At 32.9% G+C, this 17,230-nt stretch overlaps 2 protein-coding genes across 2 annotated transcripts; both read left to right on the top strand.

Annotated features, from left to right (window-relative positions):
- Positions 1 to 4,118: 4,118 nt before the first annotated feature.
- LOC105948602 (putative carotenoid cleavage dioxygenase 4, chloroplastic) lies at positions 4,119 to 6,100 on the top strand. Its single transcript, XM_012971821.2, has 2 exons — positions 4,119 to 5,537; positions 5,624 to 6,100. Exons 1-2 carry the CDS (start codon positions 4,171 to 4,173, stop codon positions 5,988 to 5,990), a joined length of 1,734 nt encoding a protein of 577 aa, XP_012827275.2. The 5' UTR covers positions 4,119 to 4,170; the 3' UTR covers positions 5,991 to 6,100.
- A 7,304-nt stretch (positions 6,101 to 13,404) lies between these two features.
- LOC148772767 (uncharacterized) lies at positions 13,405 to 16,737 on the top strand. Its single transcript, XM_088815907.1, has one exon. It carries the CDS (start codon positions 13,405 to 13,407, stop codon positions 16,735 to 16,737), a length of 3,333 nt encoding a protein of 1,110 aa, XP_088672033.1.
- The last annotated feature ends 493 nt before the right edge of the window (positions 16,738 to 17,230 follow it).

The following is a 17,230-nucleotide window of genomic DNA, read 5'->3' as shown; positions in this document are numbered from 1 at the left end:
ACTCTTAATGGAACTCTTTCTCATGTTGATTCATTATGTGCCTTTGATAATAATAATAATAATAATAATAACACAAAATAATTAAATATAAACAAAAGATCCACGTAAAATAAATGAATTAAGTGTAAAATCTACACCCAACACCTAACAATCGACGGATCCTGCCTATAAGTGGATATAGTTCTTGAGCATATCACATTATAAGGTAAGACAACTACCTAATAATTAATAAAATACAAAACAACGTAGTTAATGCAAATTCGTTATAAGTAACTATAACATCATAAAACAACTACCAAACCTTATAATCCTCTAACGATAAGCTTTAAAACTGGGTTTATGTAGCTACTTAGTTGCCTAACAGTCGACGGATCGTGCCAATGAATGGTTATATATGGTTCTTCACCATAACTATCTAATAATTAATAAAATCTAAAACAATATAATTAATGCAAATTCATTATATCTATCTATCTATCTATCTATCTATCTATAGATAGATAGAATACATGTTTTTTATAAAAAAAAAAAAATAATAATAATAGAAAAAAAGCTTAAATGATAAATACAGGTCAAAAAATACTAAATGTAGTTGCAGAAAATGTTGGATACAATTGGACAAAAATTGCATATAGGAGCAGTCTAATAATTTTATCTATTCAGAGGGTATGTCAAATGAAGATTTTACTTGGGGTTTCCCTAGTTTAATAAAAGCGCAAGGGAGCCTTGACAAATGAGCCCTTACGAAAAATTGCAGTATTTAGTCATTGGAATAATTATTTATAAAAGATATGTAGTCCTTAGAAAAAGTTCTTTTTGGTGTGGTGTTTTTGTACCTAGAACGAATATATAGTATAAATTTGTCATTGCTCATGTCGAAACTTTCTAATATTCGTTGATCTCGTCGCACGTATTTGCATATCTTGTGTGGTTTGCGGATTTGAAAAGTTCTACGCTAATATTTTTACCGTCAAGTCTGTAACCATAGTATGATATTATATAATTTTCAAGGTCTCAATAAAATACTGCACCACGTAAAATTCACCCAGCAGTATATAACAATAGTTTAGTGGTTACATACCATAACACTCATATACATGTATACTTACAAGTGAATATTACCTAGTGAATTTAATCAAGATAGTAAGTAATTGTGAAAAAAAATATGTATAACTATGATATAGTAAGTTCACCTAACTCCGACTTAATTTTTTTCGTTCGTTTCATATTTTACGCAGTGTTCTAAAAATCGGTCGAGGCGGCCGATTAATCGGTCTCCGAGGCGGAGGTGGTCCAAAACCTTTACGATTTAAGTGTAAATGTTTGAAAATCGATTTTTTGCCTGTGAGGTGGTTTTAGGCGGTCTGAGCCGGTCAAACCTTTAAGGCGGGTCAAACTTGGTGGCAAAAATCGGCCAAAAATCGGTCAAAAATCGGTTTTTTTTTTAATTCAAATTAAAACTTGTGATTTAAATTTAAAAAAATGAGTTTATGCTTAATTTTTTTATGTTAACTGTTATTGTTAAATAACTAATGATGTATGCTAGGAATGTTCAAGAATAAATGTAAATTCAAAAAAATTGCCTTTTTATTTTTGATAGGATTTTTTTGCATAAGTCCCCAACAAAACATCTTTATTGTTCTAGGTTTATGGGCTATATCTCTTTCACCAATAAGCCATCCATTTAATATTTATTATAAATAAAAGAAAACATTCATGTATATGCCAATATTACCTTCAACCATTTATACTCAATTCTTAATTGTAACCCCAATTTAATCGATTTTGCCCACAAAAATCCAATTTTGACCTCAAAAATTCAATTATGACTTTTTTTTTTAGCATACTTTAATATGCTCCAATTTCATCCTTAACTTCATTTAATCTGAATTTGACCCCAAATTTCACAAATTATTCAATTTTGACCCAAAACTTTTTTTTTCAAAAAAAAAAAAAAAATTTGCCGCCGGATTCCGGCGTTGACTTTTTGATTTTTTTTTTCTTTCTTTCGGATTTTTTCGCCGGTTTCCGGCATTGATTTTTTTTTTCTTTTTCTGTGTTCTTTTCTTTTCTTCCGGATTTTTTCGCCAGTTTCCGGCGTTGACTCTTTAGTTTTTTTTTAAGTTTTTTTTTCCTTTTTATTTTTTTACTTCCGCCGCTTAATGTTGACCGTAATTGTGTTGTCACTGACAGTAAATTAACGTAATTATACTGTCAATGACAGTTAATTAACGTAATTGTACTGCCGTTGACAATCCATTTATGTAATTGTTCTGCCGTTGACACTAAATTAACGTAATATTATTATTTTTTATTTTTTGTTATTTCTTTTTATTTTATTTTATTTGATTTGTTGACAAGTCAACGTAATTATATTACTGTTGACAGTAAAATAACTGTAAACACAATAATAGTACTGTCAACAACATCAATATTATTATTTTTTTGGGTTTTTTGTTTTGTTTGAGTTATTCATGGAGTAACGTAATAATATTACTGTCTATTATTGTAATATTACTGTAAACACAATAATATTATTGTGGTTGACGGTAATATTACTGTTGTTATAGTAATATTGCTGTCAACCACATCAATATTATTATTTTGTTTGGTATTTTTTGTTTGTTTGAGTTATTCACGGAGTAACGTAATAATATTATTGTCTATTATTGTAATATTACTGTGGTTGACGGTAATATTACTGTTGTTATAGTAATATTACTGTCACTCACAGTAATATTAATTCTTTTGGATGTTTATTATGTTTACATTTGTTGAACGGCCAGTATAGTAATATTACTCTATAACACATTAATAATGAGTTTTGTTATGTTAATATTACTGTGCTAGAGATTAATATAGCAATATTACTGTGTTAAACTATAGTTTAGTTAATTTTATTGTGTTTAACAGTAATATAGTTAATATTACTGTCAAACACAACAATATTGTTGTTTAAACGAAAAAAAAATTACAGAAAGAAAGAAAAAAAATCGAAAAAGTCAACGCCGGAAACCAGCAAAAAAATCTAGAAGAAAAAAAAATGAAAAGTCAACGCCGGAATCCGGCGGGAAAAAAATGTTTTTGAAAAAAAAAAATTGAAAAAAAAATAGTTTTGAGTCAAAATTGAATAATTTGTGAAATTTGGGGTCAAATTGAGGTTAAATAAAGTTAAGGATGAAATTGAAGCATATTAAAGTATGAGGGATTATTTTAGTCCTTTACAAAACTCTGGACCATATGTGGACTTATTGGTAAAGGAGATTTTTATCTAGATCTCTTTATGAATAATTACCCATTGATGGGCTTATTTGTAATCACCTCTATTTTATAAGGATATTTATGTATTATGATCTTATTATTATTACTAGCATTATTCCCCCGTGCGATGCACGGGATATTATTTGAATAGTGAAAAAATAATAATAATCAATTTAATACAGAATAAGAAGATATAGTACACTAATATAGTAAAATTTAATAATGTAGTATTATTTATATTCTATATAACATTCGTTTTTTTGAAATTTTATATATTAAGATTTATAATCCAAATAAATAGACGAAGATTTAACAAATTGAATTTCTAGCTTTATCTCTTAACATTTGAGATATAATGATGAAAAACAGGAGATTAATATTTGTTGAAAAATATAGTTAAAAAATTAGTACAGAAAAATATTAAAAATAAATAATTATATAAGTAGCAATAAGGGATTCTTCACGGGTTAGTTTTAATTTTGATAATTGTTAAAAATTATAATTGGAAATTAGTAGAGAAAAAATATTAAAAATAAATAATTACATAAATACCATTAGGATTTTTTAGGGTTGCCCAGCGTTTCTTTCTTTTATATATAAGATTAAACTTTTATTTTGTTATTAGGATATATACATCATAGAGATATAACTATGTTTAAATATTTTTTTATATATGTTTTGAGTATTTATAAATAATATTTAGAAATATATTATATTAAATTTTAAAAACCGATTTATCACCGATTAATCACCGCCGCACCGATTAATCATGAGTCGGTGCCTGACCGCCTCCGACCTGATTACCGCTGTTTACAACCTTGATTTTACGTGTGTATATATATATATGATGAGACCTCAAAATAATAAGTCACACCTACTTCCTTTGTAATACCTAAAAGAGTTGATACGATGGCTACTCTTTTTCTCTCTGTGCTTCCAAAGTTCAATCCATCATTGAATTTCCAAACCAGAATCACAATTCATAGTTGTCAGTCAAAGATTATTCACAAAAAAATAATTAGTACTACAGCAAGAGGAATAAGATCAAAGCATTACTCTTCACATGAAAGAATCTTTAAGGCATTGGATGATTTCATATGCAAGTTCATCATCTTTAACACCTCTCTTTCCCCGCATGTCGACCCGAAACACGAACTTTCCGGCAACTTTTATCCTGTGGAAGAGCTTCCACCCACCGCCTGCCAAGTGGTGGAGGGGTCTCTGCCCCCCACCCTGGAAGGCGGCGCTTACATCCAAAATGGCCCCAATCCTCAGTTCATCCCACGTGGGCCCTACTACATAGTCGACGGTGACGGAATGCTCCATTCCATCAAATTCTCTGGCGGCGGCAAAGCCATCTTCTGCAGTCGTTTCGTAAAGACTCACAAGTATATAATGGAGCGCAATTTAGGCTATCCGTTTTTCCCTAACCCCGTTGCGTATTTCATTAGTAACAGCGTACGCTTCATAGTTTTAACTTTGGCAAGAGTTATTATTGGTGGGAAGATCAATCCTCTCACCACAGGCATCGGAACGGCGAATACTAGTGTATTTGAATTCGCTGGACGTCTTTTCGCCATGATAGAATCCGATCTTCCGTATGCAATAAAAATATCCCCAGACGGAGATATAATCACGATCGGCCGTCATGATTTTCACAGTAGCGATAACGACCTTTTCTTGAATATGACGGCCCACCCGAAAGTCGATGCCGACACAGGTGAAGCATTCGCTTTTAGGTACAATGTTATCCCTCCGTTTTTGACGTTTTTTAGAATCGATCCTAATGGGAGGAAACAAAAGGACGTGTCCATATTCTCTATCAAGGGTGTAACGTCGTATATGCATGACTTTGCCGTGACGAAAAGATTCGCCGTATTCCTCGATGCACAGCTTGTGATTGACCCTTTGGGAATAATGAGGGGAAAGAAAATACTTAGGGTCGATCCTGAAAAAACTCCGAGACTTGGCGTTATTCCGCGATATGCTACTGATGACAGTGAAATGTATTGGACTGATGTGCCTGGATTGAACGTGATGCACGTAATTAATGCATGGGAAGATGGCGATGATGCTACGTGTAACAAAATCGTGATGGTGGTTACTAATATATTGCCAGTTGAGATTAATCTATTGGAACGACGAAGTTCAACACATTTATCGTTGGAAAAGATTACAATTGATACCAAAACAAAGGAGGTAGTTAGGTGTATTGTTTCGACCCGAAGCATCGACTTCGGTGCTATTAATCCTAAATACGCCGGCAAGAAAAACAGGTTTAATTTAATGTGTATAAAAACATATTACTATATTCATGACTTTGTTATAAATTCAAGCATGAACAATTAATATATACATGCAGGTACATGTATGCAGCAGCAATAGAGAACTATCCAAAGATGGTTGGTGTGGTGAAGTTAGATTTGTCGCTATGTGGTGAGGAATATTCCGGCGACTCTGCGGTGGTGGCCAGCCGGATTTACGGGCCAGGATGCTACGGGAGCGAACCAATATTTGTCGCGAGAGAGGCAAACAATCCGACGGCGGAGGAAGACGATGGTTATTTGTTGGTTTATGTACATAACGAGAATACTAAAGAATCGAAGTTCATTGTAATGAACGCAAAGTCGCCAAGCCTTGAAGTTGTTGCTGCTGTTAAGTTACGTGGGAGGGTGCCCCATGGCTTCCATACTACATTTGTGAGCAAAGTTGATCTCCTTATTCCTTAAACTTTTGAGGTTCTTACATCAATATATGTAATATCTAATAAATATATGAATGACAAACTTGGAAAATTGAAATGTAAACATCAGTTGACCAAATAATCGTTAACATCAAATGAGCCCTAGTAGTAATAATTAATAAATAATAATATACAATAATGAATTTATTTTTATTTTTTTAACATATACTAGAACCTCGATAAATTAATAACCTGGCTTGAATAATAATTTTTTCCGGTCTTGAGTTGGTAAAAATGTATTAAATTATTAACTCGATAATTTAATATTTTGCTAAATTAATAGAATTTTTCTAGTTCCAACTGTATCTTAAAAATTTCATCAAACAAGCAATGTATATATTTATAAAACGTAATATATAGAAATATATATTGTTAAGGCGAAATCTCTCGCCCCATTGGCCCCATTGTTACGACTTGGAGCCCACAAAGAACCAACCCTCATAGGAAATGAAATTCCCACACTGCGGCTGTAAGGATTCGATCATAAGACTTTGTACCAACTTATTACCCGCGGAACTAGTTGAGCTACACCACACACACTGCCCACAAGGAACCAATTCTCGTTGGAGTTGAAATTTCCACACTGCGGCTATCAGGATTCGATCCTAGGACCTTGCGGGCTATTATTGTTATTATTGTTCTTATTTTATAGTAATTATTATTATTGCTATTGCTATTATTATTATTATTATTATTATTATTATTATTATTATTATTATTATTATTATTATTATTATTATTATTATTATTATTATTATTATTATTATTATTATTATTATTATTATTATTATTATTATTATTATTATTATTATTATTATTATTATTATTATTATTATTATTATTATTATTATTATTATTATTATTATTATTATTATTATTATTATTATTATTATTATTATTATTATTATTATTATTATTATTATTATTATTATTATTATTATTATTATTATTATTATTATTATTATTATTATTATTATTATTATTATTATTATTATTATTATTATTATTATTATTATTATTATTATTATTATTATTATTATTATTATTATTATTATTATTATTATTATTATTATTATTATTATTATTATTATTATTATTATTATTATTATTATTATTATTATTATTATTATTATTATTATTATTATTATTATTATTATTATTATTATTATTATTATTATTATTATTATTATTATTGTTATTGTTATTGTTATTATTATTATTATTATTATTATTATTATTATTATTGTTATTGTTATTGTTATTGTTATTGTTATTGTTATTATTATTATTATTATTATTATTCTTATTCTTATTGTTATTATTATTATTATTATTATTATTATTATTATTATTATTATTATTATTATTATTATTATTATTATTATTATTATTATTATTATTATTATTATTATTATTATGATTATGATTATTATTATTATTATTATTATTATTATTATTATTATTATTATTATTATTATTATTATTATTATTATTATTATGATTATTATTATTATTATTATGATTATTATTATTATTATTATTATTATTATTATTATTATTATTATTATTATTATTATTATTATTATTATTATTATTATTATTATTATTATTATTATTATTATTATTATTATGATTATTATTATGATTATGATTATGATTATGATTATGATTATTATTATTATTATTATTATTATTATTATTATTATTATTATCATCATCATCATCATCATCATCATCATCATCATCATCATCATTATTATTTTGTGTTTTATAAGTGAAAAATAATAAATAAGTGTCCATGAAAGGAAAAATGGTCAAAAAGATAGGATGAATTGCAAATAAGGAAATAAATCAAATTGAAAGAAGGAATCTGGCAACAGCTTTGGCAGTGTCTTACCATTTTGAGCATATCTCTCTTATACAAACTCCAAATCAGCTGATTTTTGCTACATTGAAAGCTGATTTGAAGGGCTACAATTCTTATTTCACATAACATTCCAAAATTCAGACTCCAACATGGCCAAAAGTGAAAAACAAATCCTGAGGGGAAAGTGGCGAAAATTGATTCTTATTATGTTATCACTACTTCCTTATTAAGAAAAACCTATAAAAGCAACAAGTCTCTACACCAAAAGAACGAAATTTGAGACCACGAAACGCGAAGAACGAAGATCGAAGACTCAAGCATATTTTTTCTTATTTTTTTTATTAATCATAGTTTATTTATCATAAGAATCACGAGTAGCTAAGTTTTTAGTTTCTAGGATTTTATTCGAACCCTATGTGAGATTTGTGAACCCAATTCTATGATTTTATGCAAGTATTAATTTTAGATTATTTCTTCTACTTGATTTGTTGAGTGCATAAACTTGATCAATATATGTGTTTTATTGTTATTGTTAAATGCATGAATCGGAAGATCGGTTTAACAATTAGAATTGTGGTAGAAGAGCATTTGTTGTGTTTCAAAGGAATATAGTTAACTTCTTAGGTAGCCATTATTGATATTTGTGCTTAATGCTTTGTTCTTGAATGAATTGCGTAGGAATACAATAATTTAGTATTGAATACTAGAATCGTAATACAGGCGGAAGCGGATTATAATTAAATTAGCATCTCATATTAGTAAACTATACTACTGGCTTGCATAATTAAAGGAATTGGGGGATCAATAATCACATAGAGGAAAGATAAAATCCTAGGTGATAAATCTTCGTGTTAATTTGCTTATTTATTTTTCTTGCTATTTAATTTGCATTTAATATTTTAGTATAATTTAGTTAATCTTCTCTAAATTCGACTGTGTAGGGTGAGCTTGAACATAGTTGGGATAATCTAGCGCTTAGAATTAGATAGTTGAATATTCTCGTGGGATCGATACTTGGACTTAAAAATCCACTATATTACTTGTATGATACGTGCACCTGCGTGTAGATATTTCCACCAACATCAGGCAACTAAATTGCTACATAAACCCATTGTCAAAGTTTATCGCTAGACGATTATAAAGTTTGGTAGTTGCTTACCTTTAAAATATAATATTCTCATGGACATGACCATTCGTAGTCACGAGCCCCTTTATTGGGAATTTCAATTTCAATGAGAGTTGATTCCTTGTAGGCATCAGGTTCGGGTTTGCTATCTTAACGTGTTGTTGAGTCACCGTGATTTACATTCCTCCATCAAATATTTGTCGGGCCAAGGGATGGAGGCCCTGGGGGTATATCTCTTTCGCCAATAAGTTCATCCATTTAATATGTATTATATGACAAACTTACCTCCAACCCTTTACACCCAATTCTTAATTGTACCCCAATTTAACCAATTTTGACCACAAAAATCTAATTGTAATTTTTTTTTCTGGTCTGTTTTTTCCGTCGCTGTCAGTCTCCGACGTTTTACTTTTTCGAATATTTTTTTTTCTTTCCTAATTTTTTTACCCTCGCCGCTAAACGTTGACCGTAATTGTACTGTGATTAACAGTAGTTATACTGTCACTGACAGTACATTAACGTAATTATACTATCGTTGACATTACTTTAACGTAATTGTACTGTCGTTGACAGTACATTTATGTAATTGTCATGTCGTTGACAGTACATTTATGTAATTATACTGCCGTTGACAATGCAATTAGAGTCAGCGATAATATTATCATTTTTTTAGTTTTTTTTTTATTTGTTGACAAGTCAACGTAATTATATTATTATCGTTGTCGTTGACAGTAAAATAACTATAAACACAATAATATTACTGTCAACCACATCAATATTATTATTTTTTTTGGGGTTTTTAATTTTTTTGAGTTGTTAACGGATTAACGTAATAATAATTATATCTACTAATGTAATATTACTGTAAACACAATAATATCACTGTGGTTGACAGTAATATTACTGTTGTTACAGTAATACTACTGTTGTTACAGTAATATTACTGTTAACCACATCTATATTAATTTTTTTGGCTTTTATGTTTACCTTAGTTGAACGGTCAACATATTAATATTACTCTATTACACAATAATAATGATTTTTGTTGTGTTAATGTTACTGTACTAGAGATTAATATAACAATATTATTGTGTTAAACTGTAGTTAGTTAATATTATTGTATTTAACAGTAATATAATTAATATTAGTGTCAACCACAACAATATTATTGTTTAAACGGAGGCAAAAAGATTTTTTTTTTAAATAAATCAGCGCCTCCAGAGACCGGCGTTGACAGCCGGTCAGCGGCGGCAGAAGCTGAAAAAAAATCGAAAAAGTCAAAGCGAAGACCGGTGTTAGCCGCCGTTCAACGCAGGAAGCCGGCGAAAAAATAAGGAAAAAAAAAAATCAACGCCGGAGACCTGCAGTAAACGGCGGCGACAGACGAAATTGTACTTAAAATTGTGTTTTGGGTCAAAATTGAATAATTTGTAAAATTTTGGGTCAATTTGAGGTTAAATTAAATTAAATGATGAAATTGGAGCATATTAAAATGTGAGGGGCTATTTTGATCTTCTACAAACTTCAGGACAATGTGTTGATTTTTTTGTAAAATAGTTCTTTGTCTGAATCCCTTTGTGAATATACCCATTGATGGGCTTATTTGTAAAGTGCCCAATTATTAATATTTTGGAGCCATTTGATATACACTCCTTATAAAGAACCAGAAATCAATATTATGTCGGTAAGTAAATTACAATAATCAACTTGTAAGATCCCGAAGTTTGTTGTAGAACAACTAAGGAGAATTAACTCTTAACATACTCAAATATTCATTCAAATGCGTCCATTAAAATAAGTCAAATTAGCAACCTATTTATAAGTGTCAAAAAAACTCCTTGGACTCCTACCTAAACTATAATAAGGAAACTAATAAATAAGCAAATTATAACCATAAAGAACTCTACAATAATAAAATTACATTAAATCCTAATATTAAAACATGCATAAATAAATTAGATAACTTGATCTTCAAGTCGACTTCTCGGTCACCTTCTAAACTCGCGTCGACATTTGATTGTGCACGTGCATGCACTCAAAGCTCGATTTCGATAATGTTCCACTTCGGACCACTCTTAGTTAAAAACATGAAAATTGTAGATCTTTCAGTTAGCTAGCGTAAATGTAATTCATATGAGAGAGTTATAAGCAGAATGGTAAACTCTGCCACAATCATACGGGACTTTCGGGATGCATGATATTCAACTTGGCCTACGAATTTTCTTTTCTTTTCTTCCAATTCCAAATCAAGGACTCTTCAAAGGCCTGATTTAAGCATTTATTCTTCAATTCCAACACGAACTGCCCAATTAATCTAACTCGCTTTCTCTTCTTCCAATTCTTAATCTTTGAGCTTGTGTGGATCGTATCATACTCCTCCTCTTTAAAAGAATTCGTCCTCGAATCCGGACAAATATACAAAGGAACATATAGAAACCATCTTTCACGATCATCTTCAAACAGTTGTAGCTCATATGGTCTAGAATAATCCAAAGTTGATACACTAAACATTCCAAGTATAAAGTCGCAATAATTAAACTCAAATATACACCTTCATGGCACTGAGTAGGAACAAGAAAATCTTCGTGTATTGCATCACCAACTTCATCAACATGCACAATTGGAGTTTTCACTCCGGTTAGATCGGCATTAACTTCGATGCATGGCTGAGCTGTATCAATCCTTGTCCTTTTTTTACAAAATGTCGCAACATATTGCACCGTGCCAACCTCTCTAGATCATCTTTTAGGTGATGTCAGTCGTTCATGTTGTGCCCATATTCGTTGTGGAAATTATGACAGTGTCCACCAATGTTTGGGTCACTGTGGGGACTTTTTGCATGTAGAGGGACACTTAACCTTAGGCTCGCTCTCGATGTCCCGTAGTATTCATGCCGGGGGGACTAGACAGAGCTGTATAGTGGTGGAATCGCGGGCCAGGGCATGTCCTTCTCTTCGACATAATTGATGCTCTCCAGCCATGCGTGGTGACCTCGATTTGCTTAGGATGTACAGAACGAGCTTCTCTTTTATCCTTGGGGCTCCTCCGCTCGCTCAGCCTCTTTCATGCTTCTGGTTTCTTCTATATTCATGTATCTTTCAACTCTTTTTAATAACTCATCATAGGTGGTCGAAGATTTCTTTGCTAGCGAACTGAATAGGTCGTTGTCCTTTAGACCACGCATTAGGGCGTTAGTCAAGATGTCCTCTTAGAAGCCAGGGACTTCGAGAGTTGCGTTTGTGAATCGTCCTATGTAGTTTCTTAAGTGCTCGCTCCGCTCCTACCGAACATCAAACAAAATCAATGAAGACTTCTTCTGTTTTTTCGAACTTACGAAGTGGTCTAAAAGCATCGAGCTGAATTCTTCAAAATTGTGAATCACTCTATCGGGCCAATATATTTGATAATTAATTTGATAACCATGGTTGGAGTAGATGAATTTTAATGATTTTAAATTATTATCTCAAATATCAAATAAATATTTGATAATTCAATTTTGGTGTTTAGCATTGGAGTTGCTCTAATAATGTTAAGTATAATTAAAAATATTTTTTTAATTAATTTATTTTTCATTATTAAAAATTTAATTATAAGCAGAATATTTAAAATTTCTAATTATTTTCCGGCACCAAAAAAATTTTAAATTTCAATTTTGGCTACAAAATAGTGTTTTTGCATTGGAGTTGCTCTAATAATGTTAAGTATAATTAAAAATAATTTTTTAATTAATTTATTTTTTATTATTAAAAATTTAATTATAAGCAGTATATTTAAAATTTCTAATTATTTTCCAGCACCAAAAAAATTTCAAATTTCAATTTTGGCTACAAAATAGTGTTTTTCGCTATTTGCAAACGGGCATGTAATGGCGGGAACTTTGTTCACTTTAGAACAACGGGATCAAAAGTGGAATCGGGCCAAACATGAGGGATCAAAAGTGTAATTCTCCCGATTTGTGATGATGCACCTTATGTTCAAGCCTATATGCAACATTGTTTTGCTCTCTATATATGTACTATATTTTCCATCAATTCTTATTGAGTTTACCCAGTTCACGTATATGGTCGGCTGCCGATTCCTTCATTAAAAAAAAAAAAGAAAGCAACAACAAATAATACGGTCTGCCACTCAAGGAAGACGATTTTATTAATGACCATCTGAACAACTAGCTGAGAGTCCAAGTAATGAAACTATTTAATCAGTTATGTGTTTTAGTACATATTATTGATTTAGATTCTAATTACATGCAAATTAAATAGAATTAATCCGGGCAGAATTATTCCCCGAAGCCCAAGTCCAACATCTTGAATTTGCGGGCTCGGACCACGTCCCCATCATACTCCACTTGAAGAATACTGAATTACGTAATAATGGGAAGCGAAGACACGTCCATTTCGCTTCGAGGCTATGTGGCTGCGGCGGGAAGAATATGAGGAAATTGTGTATAACCAGTGGGCGGAAACTAAAGATTCGGATCCTATTGTTGATGTTATAAACAAAACTGAGGGCTGCCGGGTAAGTCTTATGAGTTGGAGTCGAGTCACTGCCCATAATCCAAAGAAGAGAATTGCGCAAATCCAAAAACGGCTTAACCAACTTTACATGGGCGGCCTTGCCACGGCTGATGCTATTGAAATCAACTCTCTCAAGAGTGAATTGGAACATTTGTACAATGATTTAGACGCATATTGGCGTCAGAGAAGTAGGGTTCAATGGATTCGCGAAGGTGATCGCAATACTGGTTTTTTTCATGCTAAAGCGTCGGTGAGGCGGAAAACCAATTGGGTTCATAAAATTAGAGATGATATGGGAATTTGGAAGGACGCAAAAGCTGATATTGAGCAAGTGATTAGTAGTTATTTTGCCTCTATTTTTCAGACTAATTATCCGGATGAGAGTGTGATTGAGAAAGTGTTGGAGCATGTCGGGTCGAGGGTGTCAAACGCAGCCAGGCAATTTCTTTCCCTCCCTTTCACAGCGGACGAGGTAACCCGTGCTATATCTCAAATGTCCCCATCTAAATCCCCCGGGCCCGACGGTTTTCCGGTTTTATTTTTTACCAAATATTGGGATATTCTTGGTGGATCGGTTATTAATTGTGTTTTAGATTTTCTGAATAATCATAAACTTCCGAGTAAACTTAATTACACCTTTATTGTCCTTATTCCTAAAGTGAAAAATCCCGAGAAAATCACCGAATATCGTCCGATTAACTTATGTAATTTCTTATATAAATTTGGTTCAAAAGCTATAGCTAATCGGATGAAACCCTTGCTTCAAGATATTATCTCGCTTACCCAATCCGCTTTTGAGCCGAAACATCTAATAACTGATAACGTTCTTGTGGCCTATGAAATAAATCATTTTATCAACTCTAATTCTAGGAAGCGAACAAACTATATGGCTACTAAATTAGACATTAGTAAAGCTTATGATCGAATTGAATGGTCTTTTCTTCGAAAGATTCTTGCTCGCCTTGGTTTTCCGAGAGATTTTATTGAGTTGATTATGATTTGTGTATCTTCAGTTTCTTATTCGTTCCTTTTAAATGGTACGCAATTCGGGTCGGTTTGTCCTTCCCGAGGACTTCGACAGGGAGACCCCTTTTCACCGTATTTATTCATATGCTGTACGGAGGCACTTGTGGCAATGGTTCATCATGTTGTGACTAGTGGGGAACTTGAGGGGATTCGAATAGCTCCAACGGCTCCGATGGTGGCATCTCTTTGTTTTGCGGACGATACGTTGGTATTTTGTCAAGCTACCGACACAATTGCTATCACTCTTCGGCGTATTTTAAGCGATTATGCTGCTGCTTCGGGACAGGTGATTAATGTGGAGAAGTCGACACTTGTGTTCTGCCCGATGACGACTGCAGACATTAAGGATTCGATCCATGCGATTCTCGGTTTTCAAGTAGTTGAGAGGCACAACAAGTATCTTGGAATGCCAACGTCTATAGGTAAAACTCGGAAAGATATCTTTCGATTTCTGCGGGAGAGAGTTTGGGCTCGCATTGATGGTTGGGGAGAGAAATTTCTATCAAAGGCCGGAAATGAGGTTTTAATAAAAGCGGTTCTTCAGGCAATCCCGTCGTATATCATGAGCTGCTTCTTCATCCCGACGGGATTGATTATACAGATTGAGTCGGCCATACGTAAATTCTGGTGGGGTGGTCAAAGATCGAAATCATTGGCATGGCTGAGTTGGCATAAACTTTGTAAATCAAATGAGGATGGTGGGATGGGATTCCGTGATCTTAGAAGTTTTAATCTCGCAATGCTTGCAAAACAAGTTCGGCGAATCCTCACAAATCCGGATCTTTTGTTAGCAAGAATTCTTAGGGCCCGCTATTTCCCAACCGGCGACATCTGGACGGCAGAACTCGGTCCTCGGCCTTCAGCTACTTGGAGAAGCTTGGTTGCTGCTCGCCCATTTGTTAGAACATGGAGTCGTATGAGGATTGGAGATGGCACTACAACGTCTATTTGGGGCGATCATTGGTTAATGGATAATGGGAATGCACAGATCTTTACGAAACGGCCGATTCATACATCTTTTCCTAATACGGTTTCCGACTTGATCAAGACGGGGACACGCACATGGAATATGAATCTGATTAAAGACACCTTCTGGCCTATTGACCAAGCCCGTATTTTGGCGGTCCCCATCGGCAGTTGCAACGTGAAAGACCGAATCATATGGCAGCTCTCCAACACGGGTAAGTTTACTGTAAAATCATGTTATCATGCCATTCACGCTAGCCTTACCTCTACTGGTCCGTCTTCGAGTTGTGACGAGCGCAAAAAGATGTGGAGAATCGTTTGGAACTTGAAAATCCCTCCCAAGATCAAGCACTTTGTATGGCGATCGATCTCGGACATTCTTCCTACTTATGCAGAGTTGTTCCGACGTCACATCTCAAACTCTCCATTTTGCATTTTATGTAATGATCAACCGGAAACGATCATGCATGTGGTCCTTGGTTGCCGAAGTATATTGCAGCCATGGCTTGGTTCCCTTTTTTACTTGAAGCTGAATGGAGAGATTCCATCCTTCTGGACATGGCTACAATTTCTCAAAATGAGTTTGAGCAATAACAATTTTTTACTTGCGGTGGTGGTGTGCTGGAAGCTATGGGATCTGCGGAATAATATCATCCATGGAGAATCCGGATTCAGAGTTGATGAGTTAGTGCCTTGGTGCAAAAACTATTTGGTCATGTTTAACGAGGCGCGATCTCCTACCCTTCCCTTGAAGGAACGGTCTAATCCCATAGCCTGGCAGCCTCCTCCTCATGGGGTCGTTAAGGTTAATTATGATGTGGCAATCCCGCCGGGCAACAATTTCTATTTGACGGCTATGGTGGCTAGGAATTCATTGGGGCAGACGATATGGTGGAGCGTAGAAAGGATACCGGGTATTATTCGTCCAGTCGAAGGGGAAGCTCACGCCGCGCTTAAAGCGATCCTTAAAGCATCCTGCCGAGGTTGGCCAACCGTTATTATGGAAGGGGATTGCTTGAATATTATCGGAGCCCTTCAAGACGAAGATCATTCTCTCACGTCCTATGGTGCTTTTATAGAGGAAATTAAAATTATTGCCGAAACTTTTAATAGTTGCTCGTTTTCTTTTGTTAAACGACATTGTAATCAACTTGCTCACTTCCTTGCTAGGGATTCAGACTTAGCTTGTCTGGAGGGTTCATCTGTACCTCCCAACTTGGCGTGTTATGCCTAATATATGCTCATCGTTTTTCTTCAAAATAAATAAATAAATAAATAAATAAATTATATCTAGAAGAAATACTTTATTGGGGCAACTTTCGAATATGGAATTCAAAGTGGGGCAACACACATATTAAGTATATAACTTTTTGTTGTGTGGAAAATCCACTCCTTAACAAAAAACAATGTCTTGGGGTTTATGGTCCCCTCTTTCCCTCCTATAGTTCCGCCAAAGGATGACCCTATCAAATTCCATAACTTTCTGCTGAGGTTTTTACTTTTCTTTATACCGAAAATGGCATAACAATTTAAATTACATGGCAAGAGCTGACTTAATTTACGAAAACACTATTATTATTTTTCTAGTTACTTCTTAAATAAAAATGATAAAAAAAAATAATTATTATTTTTTTTAAACACTTGAAGAGGCCGACGGACCGGGCACTTCCTTTAATCTTCTAGGACCAGGCACTCCATTTAATTTCTAGAGGCCGACGGATCGGTCA

Source organism: Erythranthe guttata, chromosome 1, assembly GCF_056151865.1.
Source record: "Erythranthe guttata isolate IM_541 chromosome 1, IM_541, whole genome shotgun sequence".
Lineage (NCBI taxonomy): Eukaryota > Viridiplantae > Streptophyta > Magnoliopsida > Lamiales > Phrymaceae > Erythranthe > Erythranthe guttata.
This window is presented reverse-complemented; position numbering and strand designations above follow the sequence as displayed.

Excerpts from the sequence above, each read along its gene's own strand:
- LOC105948602 (XM_012971821.2), top strand. The coding sequence starts at position 4,171 with ATGGCTACTCTTTTTCTCTCTGTGCTTCCAAAGTTCAATCCATCATTG. Across the intron at positions 5,538-5,623 it reads TACGCCGGCAAGAAAAACAG|GTACATGTATGCAGCAGCAA; the intron begins GTTTAATTTAAT and ends ATATACATGCAG.
- LOC148772767 (XM_088815907.1), top strand. The coding sequence starts at position 13,405 with ATGTGGCTGCGGCGGGAAGAATATGAGGAAATTGTGTATAACCAGTGG.